The sequence below is a fragment of the Pogona vitticeps genome, chromosome 13, assembly GCF_051106095.1.
Source record: "Pogona vitticeps strain Pit_001003342236 chromosome 13, PviZW2.1, whole genome shotgun sequence".
Classification (NCBI taxonomy): Eukaryota; Metazoa; Chordata; class Lepidosauria; order Squamata; family Agamidae; genus Pogona; species Pogona vitticeps.
In genome coordinates this window covers 4,796,132-4,815,705 of record NC_135795.1, presented here as the reverse complement: position 1 = coordinate 4,815,705, position 19,574 = coordinate 4,796,132, and the positions used below count along the sequence as shown (strand labels likewise).

Genomic DNA, 19,574 nt, shown 5'->3' with positions numbered 1-19,574 from the left:
GCAAACTCAAGGCCATGACTTCCTCCGTGGAGTCAATCGATCTCTTGTTCAGGTTTCCTCTTTTCCTACTGCCTTCAACCTTATCCTAGTGTGTGTGTTCAGTCGTTTAGTCGTGTCTGACTCTTCGTGACCCCATGGACCAGAGCATGCCAGGCCCTCCTCTCTTCCACTGCCTCTCGGAGTTGGGTCAAATTCATGTTGGTCGCTTCGATCACCCTGTCCAACCATCTCATCCTCGGTCGTCCCCTTCTCCTCTTGCCTTCACACTTTCCCAACATCAAAGTCTTTTCCTAGTATTCTTGCCTTTTCCAGTGACTCTTGTTTTCTTATGTCAAGTCCAAAGCCCAATAACCTCAGTTTAGTCATTTTAGCTTCTAGTGGAAATTCAGCACTTGATTTGATCGAAGAAGCACTTATTTGCCAAGCTAAGAGTCCATGATCTTAATCTTGACCTGCTTTGAAAAGGCTTCCTCCCAGCCTTTTCCTCTCCAATGGAAGAGCTGAGCTCTCAGACCGTTGCACAGATTCTGTGTTTGGTTGGGTTGTGAGGAAATAGCAGTCGTGGCAAATGCAGCTGCCAGGCCTGAGAAATGAAGAAGTTGGCTGATGAGTTTATGCCCCCCCCGCCCCCTGTGTGGCTTTGGGAGAGCTTCGCCATCCCAGAGAACCACCCGAAAGCGGGACTAAGCAAAGACACAGCTTCCGAGTATTATGGAAAATCCTGGGAGGTCACTGTAAGCAGAATCAACTTCACAAATTCTTCTTCTTGCTGAGTATGAATTTTTTCCCCCTAATGTTTTATCTATTTCATTGTGTCTCTCATTTCAGAAGCTCTGTTTATTTATTTATTTATTTGATTTCTATACCGCCTGATTCCTATAAGCACTGCTTGGGCAGAAAAACACTAAAGACTGTAAATAATAACACCGATGATGATGACAAAGACAAGAATAATGGCAACAATAACTGCAGCAACAGCAATAAGACATCAACAGATACAAATTTAGAAAGGTTTGCTTTAATTAGAAACACAATACATTTCCTGTGACTGGGTGGCCTGCGTGCCTGATGTTTTTACCTGCCATCCAGGTATGCTGACTCTTGATGGTTCACTTCCAGGTCCTTCTCCTAAGGCTCTCCCTCCTTATGGTTCTGCATCTCTAAACTGGACTTCAGACGCTGCTTGGAGGTCCAGGCCGAGCCGTCAGTCCACTTGTCATCTGGTCAAAATTTTCCCTGCTATGGCGAGCCATACCGTGCTTCCGTTCGAAACGTAGCCTTAATTATTTCCCAGTTTGCATTATTCATAAAAGGTAGTCCGTCGCAAATCCTATGCAAACCGATGCCCTCTTTTGTCCTCTGATTTTAATGATGTGTTTCCTTTCTACTTGGCAGAGCATTAGGCATCCTATTTATATCCAGACCCTAACAATAGTGCTTAGCACGTGGAAACAAATATTCCACAGCACCTCAGCAGCTGAGCCAACAGCTGGGGGTGGGTGGGTAATTTTAATACTCAGAAATCAAAGCATCTGTGGTCAGGGATCACAGATTTAAAAAAAAACAAACTCCCGTGTGTTGTTCCCTAGGGAGACACAATCTGATGCTGAAGGGAAGCTGGCAACGCCAGTTCTCCACTCCTACAAATCTTAAGTATGTCTTCAGATGAGATCCTGTTCTCCTCTATGTGGCAATATAATAATCTGTGACCTGCCCAGACAGAGTATTTGGTCTTCCAGCTTCGTCCTGGTTTCGTGCCATTTAAGCACCAATCTTGTCAGGATTTGGGTCCATGTTTCTCTACTTCTCTTCCCTTTTTATCAATCAGAATTCCTTTAATGCTAGGTGGAAAATATTTCAAAAAGTCTGGAGTATTTCAAGAACTCCTTTTACGGTCCATTAAGAAGCTTCAAAATGATCTTGTCTGCTGGCTGTTTTCCCCCTTTTGCTTTAGTGCATTAGTGCGAAAGTGCATTAGCACTAAAGTGAAAGGTTCTCATGGCAGGAAATAGATGCTGCGAATCGAAACCCACTGTTTTCAAAATGTGGAGGAAGCTCAAGAAATGATCCCTACTAAAAAGTTTTTTTGGGGGGGGCTTATTATTTTTTATTATTATTAGTTTTTCAGCATCAAAAAACTAAGATCATGGCCACTGGTCCCAACATCTCCTGGCAAATAGAAGGGGAAGATATGGAGGCAGTGGCAGATTTTACTTTCCTGGGCTCCATGATCACTGGAGATGGTGACAGCAGCCATGAAATTAAAAGACGCCTGCTTCTTGGGAGGAAAGCGATGACAAACCTCAACAGCATCTTCAAAAGCAGAGACATCATCACCTTGCCGACAAAGGTCCGCATAGTCAAAGCTATGGTTTTTCCATCAGCGATGTATGGAACTGAGAGCTGGACCATAAAGAAGGCTGACCGCCAAAGAATTGGTGCTTTTGAATTATGGTGCTGGAGGAGACTCTTGAGAGTCCCCTGGACTGCAAGGAGAACAAACCTATCCATTTTGAAAGAAATCAACCCTGAGTGCTCACTGGAAGGACAGATCCTGAAGCTGTTTTACTACACTTTGTCACAGTTGGCACTTGTTTAAGTCTTACATCATCTGGATGGCAGGAAAAAAAATACCATCACCACATATGAAGCCCATCCAGTGTTTCATCTGTGTGAGTTCTCAGAAATAAATATCTCACTTCTGGCCCCATGGTCCTGAATATATCATAGCTTTTATACTGTGTATCCAAAGCTAAAGGACCTCTTGGAGGGGAACACATTAGATACCTCAATAAATTAAAGGGTTGTTTGGTATTTCTGAGGACAAAGTACAGCAGTCTAGCGCAGAGCTTGTGATTATGCAGTAGAAATAATCACTGTGGAAACTGGTAGTAAGGCAAAAGAGGGGAAAAACTTACTTTCCATTGCCTAAGGAAATCTGTTCATAAATAGAGGAGGAACAAAAATCCCTAAACACAGTTACAGAAACTCCTGAAACTAACTTCCTCGTATACTGGCCATCCTTACAGAAAGCTCGTGTTCTGCTGCCTCCCCTCTAGCAAGGAGAAGAAAAAGGCAGTGAGCAGAATGTAGGAAAGAAGCGAGCCTCGGAGTAGCAATCCAGATGTAAATAAGCAGAAGCAGCAAGAGAGAGGAAAATATTCTACCTCTTTGTCAAATCCTGCTGATTCTCAACGGGTTACTTGATCCATGCCATGGGTGTTCTCTTTTCAGCAGCGTTTGTGCGTTCCCTTTTACAGGTGATGCTCGAACAGATGCAGGGAGTCATGCGGCTGGAACTGTCCGGGTGCAACGACTTCACCGAGGCGGGTCTCTGGTCGAGCCTGAACGCCCGCATCACCTCCCTGAGCGTCAGCGACTGCATCAACGTGGCCGACGACGCCATCGCCGCCATCTCCCAGCTCCTGCCCAACCTGACCGAACTGAACCTTCAGGCCTACCACGTGACGGACACCGCCCTGGCCTACTTTACGGCCAAGCAGGGCTACACCACCCACACCCTCCGCCTGAACTCGTGCTGGGAGATCACCAATCACGGCGTGGTGAACATGGTGCACAGCCTGCCGAACCTGAGCGTCCTGAGCCTCTCCGGCTGCTCCAAAGTGACCGACGACGGGGTGGAGTTGGTGGCCGAGAACCTGCGGAAGCTCCGCAGCCTGGACCTCTCGTGGTGCCCTCGGATCACGGACATGGCCCTCGAGTACATCGCCTGCGACCTGCACAAGCTGGAAGAGCTGGTGCTTGATAGGTAGGTAAGGAAACCACCTCCCTGATGGGTTTATGGGATGAAGGATGGGAGTGGGAGAGGTTGGGAAGTGGGTGCAGCAAGAATTGGGGTCAACGGTTGGAAAGTTGGCTACGGCCAAGCCTGGGATGGCCTTTGACCAAGCCCTGGGCAGAGGCCAAACTCCAATGAGATAAAGCAAGGTGGGCAACACCACCCAAGAGACCAGTAGAAGCTTCACCACTAGGTTGCCAGGTCACCACGTCCTTGACACCACGTCCCCTGGGATGTCACTGAGGGCTGGGAAATGAGAGTTGAAGCTGTTTGGGGGCAAATGATTTGGAAAGAGACAGGACGACGATGAGTATCAGTCATTGTCATCTTAGAACTGTAGAGCTGGACTGGGCTCTAGGGATCCTCCAGGCCAGCCCCTGTCCAGGAGGCACCGTGGAGGAAGCGGACTCTGGTTCTGCAGCCAGAGACTTGAACCACTGAACTCTCCAGCCATTAAAGGGGCTCAGAAGCTGTATAAAGCCAGGCTAGCCCAAGAGGGCTTCCAGACACGGGAAGGCATTGGGTAGGAGGACATTGGGTAGCAATTCTTAACTCTGCGCCTTAGCACTGACGACTTGATGGGCCTAAACACGTGTGCTTGCTAGCTCTTTCCCCTCCTCTTGCTCCTTTGCTCTTGGCTTTCTGGGGAGCTGATGGCAAGCAAGGTCTAGCCCACATCAAAAACCTTTCACGCTGAGCCCAGAAATCCTGGCAAACCAGCATCTGCTGGCCTTTAAAAGCTCTTCAGGCTCACACAGATCTGGCTTTCTTCTCCTCAATCGCCTCCTGGCCTAGAGACCCAGAAAAACACAGTCATTCCCTGACACCCGGAGAGCCAAGAAATCTACTTCTTAATGACCCTCTCCCATCCCTGGCCCCAGAACCCCATAAAAGCTGGACATACCACTTTTTTTTTTTACAAACCTAGAAGTAGGAAAGATCGATGAATAACCAAGTAAAGGGGGACTACCTGGATACAGGGCAGGTCTTCTGTGACCGTGGAGAAATCCATTCAATGCAGCATTTATGTTCATGCGGCTTATGCCCTACCATACGTACCAAAGAAGACCTGGCAAACGGCACAGATAACGCTATTAAAGTAGCCTGCTTCTGGTCTAAAATAGTCTAATAATCTTAACAGTTTAATTTGCTTTTAATTTTACCTATATTTTACATAGGCCCCAAATTGTAAATGGCTCAATGCTCTGATATGAAGAAAGAAAGGCAAACTTAGAAGTGACCACCAGTTCATATGCAGGTTTTGTGTGTGGTTTTTTTTTAATTGAGCTCTGGGTTTCTGAAGAGACCAGTTCCTGTGAAAAAGGATTAGGAGAGAGAATTATGCCCCTGGAGGCATCATTTTTATGTGGGAAATCACATATTTTTAGGTGGAAAATTTCCCCCCTAGCCATGCTTGCGCTCTCAGGAGATATATATAATTTTTTTATTTCAGGATATACAGGAGAATAAGAATACAGCTGTGCCTCGCTAGACGATGATAATCCATTCCACTGAAATAACTGTTTAGCGAAATCATCGTCTAGTGAAAAGCATTTCCCCATTGGAATGCATTGAAACCTGTAGGGAAGAATCGTCGTCATCTAGGAAAGCCGCTTTGCGAACCGCCGATCAGCTGTTTAAATCGCTGTATTGCGAAGCTTAGGTCCCGAAAACACCCGTTTTGCGAGCGCGGAGGGAGCTGTCAAAATCGTTGTCCAGTGAAAATCGGTCTGCGAAGCAGGGACCAAACATTGTCCAGCAAAATTGCCCCATAGGAATCACTGTTTTGCGAATCATTATAGCAATCACAAAAAGTCAATGCCTAGCAAAAAAAACTGGGGATCAAGTTCCAGAGCAGGCATATGGGCAAGGTACCTTGCATATGGGCAAGGTAAAGCCATCAAAAGGAACTTGTCAAGCTGTTCCCTTGGTGATGAACTGGACCATGGTCCATGCCCATCTCTGCCCACTGATGTAGCACATGCCATCAGCATCTGGCCTCAGAGCGATGCACGAGTTGTCTTTTACCAAATGTGCATCTGTTGCTCAGATCTGTCTTTATCGATTTATCAACTCCCCCTTTGTGCCCTAACTGAGCCCCAGAGATACTGTACCAAAGGTTAAATCAAAGTCCCAAACGACTGGTTAAAAACAATGTCCAGATTAGCAATAGAGCTGTTCTTAAGACGCCCCAGAGAGCGGATGCAGTCCCACATTAAAAGCCATTAAATAAGGGGTACTGCTGCAGTGGAAGATAGGAGGCAGTGGAAGATAGGAGGGCCTGGCGTGCTCTGGTCCATGGAGTCACGAAGAGTTGGACACGACTAAACGACTAGACGCCGACAACTGTTGCTTCCACCAGATTTGCACTAGGACACTGATGGGGGAATCCTATAGCTCTCCCTATGTTTTAGATCCTAAATCCCATAATTCCTAACCATTGACTATGCAGGCTCAGGTTTATGTCAGAACAGGCATGGCACAACCAAGGACACCTCTGTAACAATGATGTTTTAGACCTCTGCTCCCGGGAACCAAAACACCCACAGTCAGCATGACCAATGGCCAGGGATTATGGGAGCTGATATTCCTGGAGGGACAGAGATTGAGATCCGCTGCTCCACAACCTGTCACTGCCTGCTTGTTAAGCTGTCCAAGCATCTGCAGGAAATCACACCAAACACTGGCAGGGGCTTCGGATTCGCCTATGCCCACCGCAGAGCTGATCTCTTGTGACGAGGTTAGTGAGAGGAAGAGTTCTACATCTTCCCAGCGGTGCACAGCACTGATTGGCTAGCTACAGGAACATCCCCAGGAATTCTGCCCTACAACTTCCAAAGGACTGCCCATGCTGGCTGGGATATTCTGGCATTTGCAGTTTAAAATAAGTAACTTTTCTGGTCTTTGAAAAGAGAGGACCTCTTCTTTTTGACAATTCAATTTCTCTCTCTCTTGTTTCTCCCTTTTCTGCCACCCCTATTTCACTTTTTCTCTCTGCCAGCCTTCTTTTTCTTCCTGACACCCTGTTTTCTAGATTATCTTCACTTCTTTTCTACCTCTCTTTCTCTTATCCTTATTTCTTCCTCTGTTTTTTTTCCTGGTACCCTTTCTGTACACACATCTTTTCAAAGAGCACTAGAAACACAGGTTAAGCAACCCTGATTTAAAGTTTCCAACCTTCCCTTCCCTCTTGGCTTTCACGACTTTGTTCTAAAAGGTGCCATTTCCCACCTCTTCCACAGGTGCGTACGGATCACAGATACAGGACTCAGTTATCTGTCGACCATGTCATCCCTAAGGAACCTATACCTCCGCTGGTGCTGCCAGGTAGGCCATGGGAACAAGACAACGTAGTTCTTTGAGTCCTGACAGTGAGAAAAAGAAGGAGGCGGGAAGGATGGAAAATATTCCTGGGGGCCCTTGTGCTAGACCTGGGGGATATAAATGAGGAAGTCAAGATCTTGTGGGATTTCTGGATCCAAACATATAAGACACCTTGAATATAACACACCAGACATAATATTAATAGAAGGAAGAAATGTCCGGTTCATTGACATTGCAATTCCAGGGAATGCCAGAGTTGAAAATAAAGAACTGGAGAAAACTAACAAACTATAGACACCTGGCCATTGAAAGGAAGAAACACATTTCAGTGGTCCCCATAGTCATTGGGGCTTTGGGAACACTATCAAGAAATTTCACCCAATATTATAAGCAGTTGCAGATCTCGGAAATCACACCATCAGAGGTCCAAAAATGGCATTATTAAGAACATCATACATATTACATCGATATTTAACAGGTTTTTGGACAAAAACTAGTATCTGCTATATAATACCAGTCAATGTTTTTATAATTTTGACTGTGCCTAGTGTTTTTTAATCATCATCATCATCATCATCCATCTCTGGATAAAACTCAAACTTAGTAAGGGGTAAAATCTGATTTCTGTAAAGCACACTAGGAACTGTTTGGGTGGAAAGCAGGGTAAACATATGGTCAATACTATATATAAACAACACCGGATTTTTCACCTGGTGAGTGAAAGAAAATGTGTTTGGAACCTGGAGGATCTCCGCAGTCGGGGTGTTCCAAACCGCTTTTAGTCGACTGCCGCTAGATTTCACGCACAGTAAGGTTTGAGTTGTTGGGGCGAACATATACAGTAAACATATTCATTTGTAGTGTGTTGGCAATTCTGGTTCATAAGCCTCTTTTCTTCTCCACTGTTTCAGATTCAAGACTTTGGCCTAAAGCATCTTCTGGGAATGAGAAGTTTACGCCTCTTATCTCTTGCTGGTGAGAGTCAAATTTTGAGAACTAGACATGAAAAGAGATGCAATTCCCACAAATATATGTGCCCAGGGAATCAGACTTCCAAACGAAATCTGTTTTACTTTTTAATGATTGATCACAAGCTTAAGGCCGACCTGAATGGACGCCAGAACCGACCTGATGGCACACAGCAACAGCTGCAATAAGTGTTTGTAAAGCAAGCAGCAGTAAACAGCAGCTAAGTGACGAGATGGCCAAAATACCGCAATCTGGATCTAGCTAAATTGGGCTCAACGAGGTTGCTTTGAAGCGTGGCATGTCATTGGGGGCCATCCTTGCATCCACATGCAAGGACTGACCACCCTGCACCTCAAGCAACCCTCTTTGGCCCTTCTTCCCCTTTAAAAGATCGATCCCCAACTGATCACACTCTTAAGTTAACTCATGGGTCCTGCCCTTGGGAATCAGAATGGTTTAGAGAGCACATGTTTCCCCTTTGGAAAGAAACAACACCCACTCTTCTTATTTGAAGAATATAAGAAGGCTGGTATGTTATCAGAGCAGTACATGCTCCAATCACAGGGGCATCTACCTCACCTTTAGGACAACTTGTAGTGTGTTCCTGTGCAAACGACAGTACATCTCGGCATTCCCATGATGTACAGGAAATCGTGCTCCAGCCCAACCCCAATCCATGCCCAAGCTGCACATCTTTGGTCCAATAGCAGTAGGGCTACTATTTTGAGGATTCAGGCCAGAGCAATTCCCATCATCAGCTGAAGGTTTGCTTTAAGGGAGGTCACTCTTGGCAAAATGGCCTTTTCTGGTGCAACCAGGTAGTGTATAATCCCTTATCGCTGTCTGACAGCATCCTAAGCAAAACAGAGATGCAGAAACTCATTTCAGCCCCATCAGATGATGAGAACTAAGTCAGGGTCTCCCTTCTGTTCTTTCCCAGTGACTGGAAGAGATGTGAGAAAGGAAGTGACATCAGCAACCCTAAAAATCACGCTAGGTTGACCAGGGTCAGCATACATCAGGGCAGGTCAAGGATGGTCTAGGAAGCCTGAGGAGGTCCTTCTCTCTCTAGCTACCCCTCCAAAAACAAAGAAGGACATCTTCTTCATGGTGATCGTATCCGGTCACCTCCAACAAGCTTTGCTGTAGTTTGAAAGGTGATGTATTAGATATTTTTCATCCTGATAGTAAATTTTGAGGGTGAGTGTTCACAATTATGCAGACAAAACTGGACCACTAAGAAACAAGGAGGAGCTATCAGCTCACCCATGGGCACCCCATGGTTTGCAAAAGTATCATACCTCTAGAGATGGGGAAATGCACTGTTTTGGGACACAATTTTCAAAATAGCGTGCTGGCCAGCTTGTCAGATTTGTAGTCCTAAAAGTTACTTTCCCCATCTCTGAATAAAATCATAGAGCACCAACCAACCAACCAACCAACCAACCAACCAACCAACCAACCAACCAACCAACCAACCAACCAAACAAACAAACAAACAAACAAACAAACAAACAAACAAACAAACAAACAAACAAACAAGCCTATTGCTAATAAACCTTAATGGACAACTGATTGAAAGTTTCCATGGCTGTTTTTATTGTTGTTGTCATGGACCATCCAATTACCTCTGAATTATAGCAATTTTATGTATGAGTGATCTCTAAAAGGTCTGCTTATCAACGGCCCTGCTCTGCTCAGCTCATGTGAATTCAGGACTGTGGCTTCTTTAGTGAGTCGATCCATCTTATACTTGTTTCCTACAAACAAACAAACACAATCCAGCGTGGAATGAGCATGACTTCAAGTATCAGATCTGAAAATAGAATCGGGCCTTCTGAAAATGTTGCTTGTGTTGGGTTGGACTCTAAGGTTTCACCAAAAAATGAGATTTCGGTGCATTCCCTCCTCCCACATCCACACACATGCATTTGGCATGCTACCTTTTAATGTTACCTCCTCCAAGGTAAGAAGAATAAGATATACAGCCTTCCCCATCCTGCTGCACCTTCCAGTCCTGCTGGCCTACATGTCCCATCATCTCTGGGCATGCTCATATCTTCTTAAGAGGGCTTGCTTTGTAATAATAAGCAGGTGTCTATTACTTATCTGTCTCATTTTTTCTTTTTTAAAAAGATAATGTGTAGGTGTATAAGACAGGACTTCTTACTTACCAGGTGCTTTTTGACTTTGGGTTTTTCAGGTTGTCCTCTACTGACCACTACTGGACTTTCGGGCCTGGTACAGCTTCAAGACCTGGAAGAATTGGAGTTGACCAATTGCCCTGGGGCCACTCCGGAGCTGTTCAAGTATTTTTCGCAGCACCTGCCCCGTTGCATGGTGATTGAATAAGAAGCTCCCTGGAAGAATTTGACCAGCGTCTGGAGCCATGTCCTCCGAGCCCAACCCAGCACTGACCAACCAATCAGAGTCATGGTTTTATTTATTCATTTAATATATAAATATACATATATAAATATATAATATATATAAATATCTAGGGTTTTTTTTCTTTTCCTGGAGAGATGCTGTGACTATAAACCACAGAGGCGCGCAGAGGAAAAACAACAGCAGCAACGCAATGCGTACTGAACGATACGAGTCGGATCGTCTGAAAGGACAACACACTCGGCAGGCGTAGTCGCATCCCAGAAGCTGTGGCGGCGACAGCAACGTGGAAGTATCCCTCCTCGTGTTTGTAAATCCTCGTGCCTCCATCATCTCCTGTCTTCCTTGTAGTGACCTTTCCTGAAACTTCCCCCCCCCTTTTGTTTTTCCTGGAGGGAAAAAAATGATGATTCAAACAAAAAAAAACACAACAAACACAAAAATAAAAATTAAATATATATATATATATATATTAAGAAACAAAAGGGTGAAAATGTGAGCAAGAAACCACAATGGTAGATTGCTGAGTTGGTGGGCACGCTGTGGGCGCTCAGTGCTGGATCGACGTGGCCCCCGTCCAGATGCTTCAGGTTGTGGCGGGTCGACGTTCACCTCTTCTCCCGCCCGGTTTCCGGGTGGTTTGTGAAGGAAGAATAAGGAAGCTAGTCCTCTTGAAGGCCTTCCCAAGCAGGGCTCTTACCCAGTCGGGCCTATTGTGGAAACGGCCGGCGTCATTCGCGGTTGGGGTGGAAAAGCTGAGTCGCGGAAGAGGAAACCCCTTCCTGAGAGGAGCTCGGTGACAGGAAAGGGGAGATGGAGCATCCGTGGATGTGCATTGGCTTCGCCTTCGCATTCCAAGAATGGGACGCTACAGTGAAGGGTTTTCGGGGAGAGAGAGAGAGAGAGAGAAGAAAATGATGAAGAAGAAGAAAGCGGAAACTGGCCAATGCTGTGAAAGAAAACCTTGGCACTTCTCCTCCCCGAATCTTGCGGGGAGACAGGAATCTCGGGCTGCTCCCGGAAGCGAAGCCGAGGTGTGGACTGTCGTGTGTCTTTCTCCGAAGAAAAGACCGAGGAGCACTTTCCCAGGAAATGGATTTCATTCACTTACCGGAACCTTCCTGGTGGACCCTAACTGAGGTTACGTGATGCTTGGCAGAGAATTTCTGCCACCTTTTACATTCGTTTGTTTTTGTTTTTTTAATTTTTAAATTCTCCTCCTTTTGCTAATGAACGAGGGAATTTCCCCCCCCCCTTCTTCTTCTTTTTCCCCTTTGACCTGCGTCGCCTCTTCAGAACAAAACCTACAGCCTTTGCATGCTAGCTTGCTTCTGTCTTGTGGTAAGGTAGACTCTGGATTCTGCTATGGGCTGGGCTAGGCTGCAGGAGGCGGTCTGGAGCTCGGCTCGGCTTGTCTCTGTTGCTCTGTAAAGCTGATGTGGCTTTGTAATGCTGTCCATATTCCATAGATTGGGACACCGATTTCTGACTGGCTGTTCTGCTGCTGCTCGGAGAAGACTGAGTCTGTTAAAAAAACCTTCAACCCATCCCTATGCATACCAGTCTCGATATACTCTCGCCCCATTCTTGCTCAACGTAGGACAGCAGGGCTCAGGAGACTGGTCGGAATATATCAACCTGACCTCTCCTAGGCCAAGAACACCACTAACCCTCTAGCTTGATCCTCTTTGGCCCTGCCCGTTTCCATTTCAGCTTTGCCCCCCACCTCTATGCTTTCTGGAGGCCCATAATGCAGCTCTGTACTAGGGGGGTCAAACTAGACAAGGCGTCCCTTTTGTAAGCTGAAAGGGGCCAACCTTTTTGTCCTCCAGCAATGCAGTTCCCTTAAAGATGCATGGCCGAAGGACCGACTTGCACATAAAGCCTGTGCTGACCTCCCATGGATCAATTTTCAAGGATGGGCTGGCTGCGTTGTCTAATTTGACCCTCGGGCACCCTCTTCCCACTAGCCCCTTCTGCAAATGACCATGAAGACCCGGGGTGGAGCAATTAGTTCCAGGCAGCTGTGATGTGCCGTATCCCAGCGATGGGCTCTCATTAAGATGGCAGGGTGCTTTGAGCCACCCTGCCATCTTGCCAAACGCAACGGTGGCCCACCACCATACCTGCCCTGTTGCTCAAGTGCCTGTGCATTCAGTCTCCATGCGAGATAAGGGAGAAAGCTGCTTTGGTGGTGTGGGAATGTGCACACAAAATGGGCCCGCCTTTCTTCATTCAAGTATGTATATGCCTGAGCATTGGGTGCCTTCACTCGGAGAGTGGTAGAAACACCACTGCCTGCTCCTCTGTATCAGCAAAGTCATCCAGAGTGCAGTCCTGTGCGGATGTGCTTTCCTGGAAGTAAGGAAAGCACATCCTTACAAAATGCAGGGGGCCTTACTTCTCAGTAAGCAAACTTAAGAGTTGCAATGGAAAGCAATGTAAGCTACGACCAAGGGGGAAAATCAGGAGATTCGGGGGAGTGGGGTGCTTAACTCATGCACGTTTTGCTGCCCCAGGTGGATTAGTTTGCTTGCTTCCCCGCCATCTTGTTAGCCAGTTGCCCCCGGAATCTGGCATCTTCTACTGCCTCTGGGTTTAATCCAGCCCCACTTCTTTTCCCATAATGCACTGTGCAGGCTTCCATTTTCATGGGCATTTTTGACGGCCTCTCCATTTTTGCTTCACTTTCACGATGGAAAACCCAACCATATTTCTCCTGTCCTGACTGTGAATGTGTACCTCTGGAAAAAGTGGCCTCTAAATCAGAAACCCTTGAAGCTCTAAATTCTCCAACCTGACCCCCCCAACCCAATCCACCCCCCCCCCATGATGTGATGGACTTGACTCCGCTACTCTGCCTGAGGAGTAACAGGAGCTGTAATCCAGTATATCCGGAGGGCGCCAGGTTGGGAAACACTGCCTTAGCTCTTCCACCAGTTAAGCCATCATCCCCAAAACCAGCAGAATGAGACCACAGGCACTGTCCACCGTACCTCTTTCGAGTCTTCCTAGCACCGTTAACATGCCATCCTCAATCTAGGATTTGATTCAAGCCAAGCTTTAGCGCTAGTTAGCCATTCGTATCGATATTGATACATCATCCTTGCCTCCTCGCGTCCTGCTTGCTCCCTTTTCAACTGAGTCCAGTCTATTGCTTCAATAATGATTATGTGCTGGCAAGTCAATTCTGCCCGATGCCAACCCTTTTCAAGGTTATTCTGGGTGTTGAATACTCAGATGTAGTTTACCACTCCCTTCTTCAAGAGGCTGCGCAATTGGCCCAAGGCTACCAAGGCTGGCTCTTCTCCTGGCAGGCGCAGTGGGAAAGAACCCCCCCACACACACACACATACCTTGGGTTCTGTAGCCAGTTACCTAACTCAGTGGTCCCCAACCTTGGGCCTCCAGATGTTCTTGGACTACAACTCCCAGAACCCTTCACCACCACCTCTGCTGGCCAGGATTTCTGGGAGTTGAAGTCCAAGAACATCTGGAGGCCCAAGGTTGAGTTAGGTAACTTTTGGATGACATGTCCCAGAATCCTGCACCTAGGGGATTCTGAGACATAACTCACTGAGCGATCCAGCCAGCCCATATATTGCTTTACTGACAAAGATATGGGAGATTCTTCTTTGTTAAAAAAAAAAACCATACAAAAAACCCAAGAAAAGCCATGATGGGTCACTTACCGTAGTTCAGCGTTCACACTGTGGCCAACCAGACAGCAATGAGAATTCTACCAGCAGGATCCGAGTGCAGCTGCTCCTGACCCCCAATGACTGCTATGCAGAGGTGCAATGCCTCTGAACCAGGAGGGTGCATATTTTGCATCAGGGTGATGACTAGTAGCCACCGATCATCCCAGCCTCCTCGGCCTGATCCAATCTCCTTTTAAAGTTGTCCAGGTTGGTGGCCATCATGGCTTGTCATGGTAGCAATTTCTACAAGTTTCACTGGAGCTCCAAAAAGTTCCTTTTGGATGACATGTCCCAGAATCCTACACCTAGGGGATTCTGAGGCACATACAATCAAAAAGTGATCTTTCCCAAGCACTCTTTGTACCTATCTTGAATCTCCCGCCACTCATGGCGTGGAGAGGCACTCTTAATTTGATGCCGTTTCTGTTTACTCTTTGAGTTCTGGTTTGATGAATTCAACGTCAGTATTATTTCAGATTCCAGTCTAGCATGAGACGGAGGTCACACTGGAATGTGAATGCAGATGTCGCTTCGAATCGAATGCACATCCCTTGAAAAGCTACATAGTGAAACTGTGTGTGACCATCCTGGCTTGGGAATTCTAGGAGTTGTAGTCCAAAATGTATGCTTTCAGATTCCGGGATTGGAATGTATATTTCTGTGTGTGTGTGTGTTTTTTTTTTTTTTAAGGGTGATTTCTAAACTACAGTCTCGCTTGAAACAATTGCCAGTATATTCAAGGGTATTCAACACAACATTTTGGATTTTACAAGCAGGCCTGCAAACTGAGTCCTAGAATATAAACAGAGGACTAATTTGTTCGTATACTTTTTTTCATAAAGAATTGTTTTTCAATTGCAACAAAATGGAATAAAAACCCCGGGTAAAACCTTTGTAACACCTTGATTATTCAGATAAAGAGACAGGGTTAGAGCTAGACTTGATTATGATTACAGTGGGCCCATTGATCATGGTGGATCTACTCTATGGTTAAAACGCTTATTTAATTTTCATTAATTTGGGTGAGTTGACTCGAAGTCTGAAGACAAGCTATCGATAAAAGAAATATGAGATTAACAGTGCAATCTTGATTATCTTTACTCATGGATAGATGTCTTTGTTTTCGGTGGTTTACTCAAGTGCCCGTAAATGGATTTAAGATTACGTTGCACAGAGAGGAAATATATAAATTCACCATGGTGCAATCAATGATACATAACCAAAGGGGGCATAACGTTTGAAGCAATTGCCTATAAGAATATATGTTTTTTGTTGCATACACTGCATTAATTCAACCACTCTTGTCACCTCTTAGAGACCTTCCTGAGCCATTCACCCATCAAGAATACCAATAGACTTTGCAAAGGTTATAACTGATTTGTGACAATAATGACATTCATTGGTCATAATGCAATACTACATATATGTCTGTTCAAACCAAGTACCTTTGAGTTCAATGGGTCTCACACTCAGGAAACTGGCTTTATGATTGCAGCCATACCATGCAAACCCATGTTGGTCTACTCAAAAACAGACCCTATTGAGTTCAGCAGATTTACTCCTGAGTGTGTATTTACAGGATTGCAGCCTTATTCTCTTCAATGTTATGAGAAGCCATCAACCACATAATCTAGGAAGATAATTTTTGGATTATCTGGCACAGGGACTAATGTATATTCATCTTTTTTTAAAAATAGCCTGCACCCAACACATATTTAAGACAGCACCTGGAATCTTATTGTATTTATCCTCTGGTGTGATGCAATCAGTGTAAATCTCAGCAGCAACGTGCAACAAGTTAGGAAGTCAGCATAAGTATTTGGTGTTGTGTGCCAAGCTGGTACCAACAATGCCTGCACTGACTATTTAACTGTCAGTTAAATAGTCAGTACAGTTAAGCAGTGCAGTTAAGCAGCAGTTGACCACTGAGATATACACCGATTGTGTGATGCTGGTGGGCTAACTAAGCAGCAAAGCCACCATGAAATAACAAAACTCATAATATTCTCTGCTATGCTTCTTTCTAATTAAAATTCCTGGCTTTGTGGGAGTTCAAATACCTATTTGTCTGATACACCTTCCAGCTATGTTCCACAGCTGTCAGGGTTGAATAAATTGTACTCATCTGTCTGAGGGAGCCTATGACTGCTGGGCCAGTTCAGATAGTCCAATGGCAGAGTTCATCTCCTAAGTGAAAAGTCTGTCCATTCCATACCTATAAAGGAGACTGCCTCCAAACTCTACTCCCAAATTCAAATGATATGGAAATTACCAAAGTTATGTGGTAGTTAGGGAAATCTGCCATCTAGAGATTGATGTTGGCACTGCAGGCTGCAAACAGATACAAATTTAAACTAATTAAAATTAATATATTTTTGAAACCAAATAGCTCCAAGGTACATGATGTTATATAGGTTCCTATAGTAAGCATGCCAGGTTTCAAGTACCTAGGCTTCATGACTTGGACTTATACCTAACAAATAGACACATTATTTTATTGTTTTAGATAGCTACTGATCATTTGATACCATGTTGTATCCTGTTCATGCCCATCAATAATAAAAACAGCTAGTGTTACTGTATTTCCTACACCATATAATCACATTATATGTTTTACACAGCTCCTCTAAATCAATCTCCTTCCATCTGGTGCTCTTCAAATATGCTGGGCCACTTCTAAATTAGAACGATGGGACGTAGAGTTAGAGGAAGCCCCTGTAACTACTACTTCCCAAAAAAAAAGATGTACAAAGATGTTCCTTCCTATTTAAATCCACGCATTGTTTCACGAACTGTTGATTTAACCCAAGAGTTGGCAGTGAAATCAATGTTCATAAGATTCTGCTCCCATTTCCCCTCAGTTTTTCTAGTTGGCATGTGCACTTTGTTGAATGGATACTATATGTGTATCTCAGCACCATCCTGATTTTGACAAATCTGAGCTTTTTTAAAAAAAAAAAACTCTTCTATTTAATATATATTTTGTTCTGTAAAAATATTGTCAAAAATAGGATAGAGTCTACGAAAAGGAAGTATATGCATCCACAAAAGTTATATATGCACATCGAAGTTTCCAAAAGCACAAGGGACATCGAGATAGGATCAGTCTTGTGTGTGCAATTTATTTATTTTGTTGTATAAATCAGAAAAGTAATTTATTTCTGCATGGTAAAACAAGTACTCGGAGCAACTTACATTTCTATGGGAAATGGATAAGAATTAAGATCCTATTGAAAGTAGAAACCTGTATTCTTTTTGTCTTTAAAGTTATGCTCCTCCCAAAAGAATCATGGGAAGTGTTGTTACATTTGGTAAGTGGCAAGTTGTTCATGAATCCATAACTAGTATGTCACTTCTTGAGGCAAAAAGCTCTAATTCAATGGTCCCCAGTCAGCATCACAACATTCAGTTCATGCAAAACCTAGCTTACAAAACTAAGTAGAATATTTTAAATTACTGTATTTTTCGCTCCATAAGACGCACCTTTCCATAAGACGCACCAATTTTTTAGGAGAAGAAAACAGGAAAATATAATCTGTTTTCTTCGCTCCATAAGACGCACAGACTTTCCACCCCCCTGTTTTGTGGGGGGAAAAGTGTGTCTTATGGTGCGAAAAATACGGTAACTTCATTATACGAATTTTGGAAATTAACGGTTCAAGCTGATTCCTTAAAATTAGGAACATCTCAAAGTCCAAGCTTCTCTTAGAAAATCTAAAATCTCTTAGAATTTATTCATATCTCCTAGCTTACAAACTAATGATCTTTTTCTTTCCCCGTAAGGCATTGATGCTCTACTGTATCTCTTGGCATTATAAAGGCCTTTTATGTTTAATAAAACCCACATAAGATGAATTTTCGACACTGTAAAATGTGGCCAAGACAGATGCTTAGATGAAACTCAAGAAATTCGCTGCTATCAGAATAGCCCAGATGGAGCAACACTTTTGGAATTGATAAGTTACTTGTAGAGACAGGAAAAGTCAGTTTTCTGGATAACTCCCAGAATATTCCTGATAGCATGGAGGATTCTGGGAGCTGTAGTTCAAAAGCATTGTTCTTCCAATCTTTCTGTCACTTGTAATTAATTCTTCTTCGCAATAGCTAAATTATATAATAATTGCCAAGCAACAAGGGATAACTTATCTCTCTTTTTGCAGTGTAAAGGCTTTTTAGTTATTTCTATGCTTACAGAAAATGTATGGCCGCACCACGTATGTCTGCTTGTAGCGTCCTGATGGCTTTTTAAACAAAGTAATTAAAGGTACAATTTTAGTTACGTTTGAATCATCCAAATGTTTAAGAATTACTCTTGAAAAAAAATTCAAAATCATAATGTCAACTAAACTTCTTTTGGGGCTTTGGAACTCCAAGACTAACTAATTACTTTTTAAAAGTAACTTCTCAAGCTCTGAAATTCACCAGCGTACGGGCAGTTTTGGCTTTTCGGAAGATGAGCAGTAGCTGGGTGAGAGGAATTTGTAACCCCAGATTGGAGGGGGCTCTGGAGAGTCCCTTTTTTGGATTACAACTTCCAGAATGCCCCAGCCAACCTAGCTGTGTTTCTGGGGAGATCCTGAGAGAGAAAACAAAAGGCTCCCCCCCCCCCCCAGCTATGGGAAAGTACACTCTTGGGATCTTCCCTAGAGGCACAGTCCTCTCATTTATGCAATATATAAATAGCATAAACCGCCCCATAGCATTTAAAGCACTCTCTGGGCGGTTTACGAGTTAATTATACAGGCTAGACATTGCACCCCCAACGAACTGGGTGTACTCATTTTACCGACCTCGGTAGGACAGAAGGCTGAGTGAACCTTGAGTTTACCCACTGTGCCATGAGGCTCCACCACCGTCACATGCATCCCATCCATTCTCTGATGCAGTGGACCTCAAGATGCGGCTACAGAATAATGCAGCCTTCCTAATCCCCTAACCCTGATCCAATTCCCCCAGCATGAACCCCGTTTTGCACAGGTCTGCAGTTTACTCTTGGGGTGCTTGGGACCATGTTAGCTTCAGACACCCAACTCTGCCTTTCCATGTGTTCCTACTTCGCCTGGCAAGGGATTCTGGGAGCTGTAGTCCAAGAAGATCTGGGGTAGCCAAGGTCAGGAACCACGGCATTAGTCAATTCCGATGAGATGCTGTAGGGGTAAGGGACAATGGGTTACGGTGCACTAAGAGGGGTGGCCTTTGAGTGGGTTGGGGCAGGAGGCACAGACTCAATCTGTTTAGGACTCTTTTGTGAACAGAACACCCGTGCCAAGCCATCACCACCCAATCAATCCAGCACTCGGACAAAGGCAAACGATGGCTCCTCCATGACACGGTGGCTTACCTAGCTTCTCCATGGGAACATGGTGGGGTTGCAGGATGAGAGCAAGCACAAC

The 19,574-nt window shown here is 44.7% G+C and overlaps 1 protein-coding gene across 3 annotated transcripts in view; it reads left to right on the top strand.

Moving 5' to 3' along the window:
• The window catches only part of FBXL16 (F-box and leucine rich repeat protein 16), a 47,620-nt gene extending 36,691 nt beyond the window's left edge, over nucleotides 1–10,929 (top strand). For all 3 annotated transcript variants that reach the window (XM_020812509.3, XM_078381491.1, XM_072982485.2), the window contains 4 exons: nucleotides 3,261–3,769; nucleotides 7,042–7,126; nucleotides 8,035–8,098; nucleotides 10,296–10,929. In XM_020812509.3, coding sequence (XP_020668168.3) covers nucleotides 3,261–3,769; nucleotides 7,042–7,126; nucleotides 8,035–8,098; nucleotides 10,296–10,444 — 807 coding nt within the window. In that variant the 3' untranslated portion in view covers nucleotides 10,445–10,929. The remainder of the gene's footprint in view (nucleotides 1–3,260; nucleotides 3,770–7,041; nucleotides 7,127–8,034; nucleotides 8,099–10,295) is intronic.
• Nucleotides 10,930–19,574: the final 8,645 nt, after the last annotated feature.